This window comes from Cheilinus undulatus, linkage group 3 (assembly GCF_018320785.1).
Source record: "Cheilinus undulatus linkage group 3, ASM1832078v1, whole genome shotgun sequence".
In the NCBI taxonomy this organism is placed as follows: domain Eukaryota; kingdom Metazoa; phylum Chordata; class Actinopteri; order Labriformes; family Labridae; genus Cheilinus; species Cheilinus undulatus.
The window spans coordinates 49,969,679-49,972,225 of NC_054867.1; the positions used below are offsets into that span (position 1 = coordinate 49,969,679).

The 2,547-nt window shown below is 40.8% G+C and overlaps 1 protein-coding gene across 1 annotated transcript; it reads right to left on the reverse strand.

Moving 5' to 3' along the window:
• On the reverse strand, positions 1 to 2,176 carry pth4 (parathyroid hormone 4). The gene is made up of 2 exons (XM_041783614.1): positions 2,064 to 2,176; positions 1 to 347 (listed from the first exon to the last, which is right to left on the reverse strand). The coding sequence occupies exons 1-2, from the start codon at positions 2,174 to 2,176 to the stop codon at positions 92 to 94; spliced, it is 369 nt and encodes a 122-aa protein (XP_041639548.1). The 3' UTR covers positions 1 to 91.
• Between the last annotated feature and the right edge of the window lie 371 nt (positions 2,177 to 2,547).

Below are 2,547 nucleotides of genomic sequence, written 5' to 3' on the forward strand. Positions count from 1 at the left end.
ACTGTAGCACTCTTTCATGTTTATTGTTAAAATAATAGACTTTATTCAATGTAAAGGTACAGTGTCTTCATGTCAGTGCATCCGTTAGGCGTCATGGCTCTCGGTCAGGCAGCTGGTTCAGGTAGTGACTGTTAAAGAAGTCTCTGAGGACGCTCTGGACCCGGCTGGTTTGGGGGCTCTCAGGGTCCAGAGCCAGGTTCAGGGACTTTGGTGGGTTGAGTGTCGCTGACCTGGTCTGAGCTGTGTGGAGACCCTCGATGGCGCTGGACAGCCAGATCAGTCTTTTCAGACTTTGGATGTTTTGGCCGCGGTCGTGCATCAGCTGGTGTTCAGTCACAGCTCGACGGCTGCAGAGAGAGAAAAGATGCATACGATCCAATAAAATGACTCAGTAAAACTCAGAGTTAGATTCATCCTCCATATCACTTTGATTTAGAACATTAAGGACAAAAATATCCACTTCTAAAACAGAACAGGTGACTATTTTATATCTGTTTTTGGGGTTAAATCTTTCAGTCAACTTCATTTCAGATCAACAGACTTTTAACCCTTGCAATGCCAGATTGATTACATGATATCACTGTTTACTTTTATTTTCTACATCATAAATAAACTATAAAAATAAAAAAGTCATGAATTTATGACTTAATAAGTTTACACTAAACCAAAGTGAAAAGTGGTTGGACAGCCTAAGTTTACAGAAATGTCTCATCTGAGTCCAGATGATAATGTGAAGATTCTGGGCTTAAATCCCAGGCCTAATAAAAAGAATAACTTGATTTGGTCTCAACAGGTTCTCTCTGGGTACTCCAGCTTCCTCTCACCACCAAAAACATGCTCGTTAGGTTAAATGGTGACTGTAAATTGGCTGTAGGTGTGATTGTGAGCATGCCTGGTTGTCTGTCTCTACAATTGACTGGCGACCAGTCCAGGATGTACCCCGCCTCTTGCCCAGCGACAGCTTACCCCCTATGGGATAAGCGGTATAGAAAATGGATAGATGGATGGTCTCAACTGCAGGACTTGTGCAAGGAAAATGTATGGTACGACTTTCTTCCATGCAATTTTGACCTTATAACATCAGATATTCAAAGTTCTGGTTCATTTATGACTTTCTGAGCTCGAAAATTTTGATTTTTTTTTTCTCATAAATGTATGACCTGAAACACAGATGGGCTGTTTCATAGATACACTGCATGGATAGATTTCACATTCATCTGGGAAACCTTCCATATAAAGTGTTTGGTAAGGGCAAAGAGGTGACTGGACAAACGTTCGGGCCAATCAGAGGGACAAAATGACGTAGCACAGGCACACTATCACACCAAACGGTGTGATGCTTTGTTAAAGCTCCACAATAAAGTAGGCACTCTAAAACTTTGTAAGTAAGTCAAAAGGCAGAGCTTTCATGCTCCCCTTATTGTGTTGTTGGCCTATCAAAGCACATACGCACCAGCGCGTTGAGACACTGAGCCATTATGCCGTTATTCAGGGCAAATAAAAAAACCTTTCCATACAAATTAGCCTTGCTGCATTTAACATCTAATGATGAGGACGGTAACAGCACGGTGTAAATATAGTACAGATTAAGCTACTGTCTGTGAGAGCTGGTGGAAGTGCACTGCAGTTTTTATGACACATAAACTTTCCAGAGATCAGGAAACAATTCCACCTCTGTATGACTTTAAAATAAATGATGATGAATGATGTGTAAATAACATTGGTAAATACTACTTTGACATTGTGTTAAATAAGTCTTTAATTAAATGTACTGTCTGTTATTCTGAATATTGAACGTGGATTGTCAGAATTCCTGCAGGATGCGGCCAGGACTGGACACACCTGTTGCAGGTATGGGTGGGAGTGGATGGCAGACGTGAAACTGTCTGACATGTCAGGATAGGGTCAGGTGGACGGGGCGGCCCTGGGGCGGAGTCAAACCTCCAGTCTGAACATTAATCACACTATGGTGGCACAAATATAGTTCAATACAGTCACTCTTTTGTCAATATAGCCGATGTAGTCGCCTCTACTTTGTAAAAACATGAAATTCTCTCCCTCACCTTTTGTTCTGTTCACACTGTCCAGATGTGGAGACGATAAGAAGCATGACGGTGAGCAGCTGCACCGGTCTGTGAGACGTCTGCATCTTCTGAAGGAGAAAGAAGACATCCATCACTAAAAAGTGCTCGAATGAAAAAAAGACAATATGGTGGATAAAAACATACTAGAAGCCTGTTTCCAAAGGAGTTAGGGGCTTCAAAAGAGCTGCATATCTTAGTAAAAGGACCAGAGTTCAGTCAACTCAAGTATTTAATAAATCAAACAGTAACCATCATCATCCTCATCATCATCAGGAATCAAAATCCTCTAAGCAGGTGGAGGAAGAACGGCAGCACGGCTCTGAAAACAAGGCACATCACAAAAACCAAAGGCAGAATAACAAAAATATTATTTTTTAAACATACAAGGGCAAGAACATTTCAGAAACTATAATTAAAAACACAATAATAACAAAAATATAAACTTGTTTTGTATTAATAATGA

Coding starts and splice junctions, on each gene's coding strand:
- pth4 (XM_041783614.1), bottom strand. CDS start 2,176: ATGGATGTCTTCTTTCTCCTTCAGAAGATGCAGACGTCTCACAGACCG. Junction 348..2,063: donor CAGTGTGAACAGAACAAAAG/GTGAGGGAGAGA, acceptor CTCTCTCTGCAG/CCGTCGAGCTGTGACTGAAC.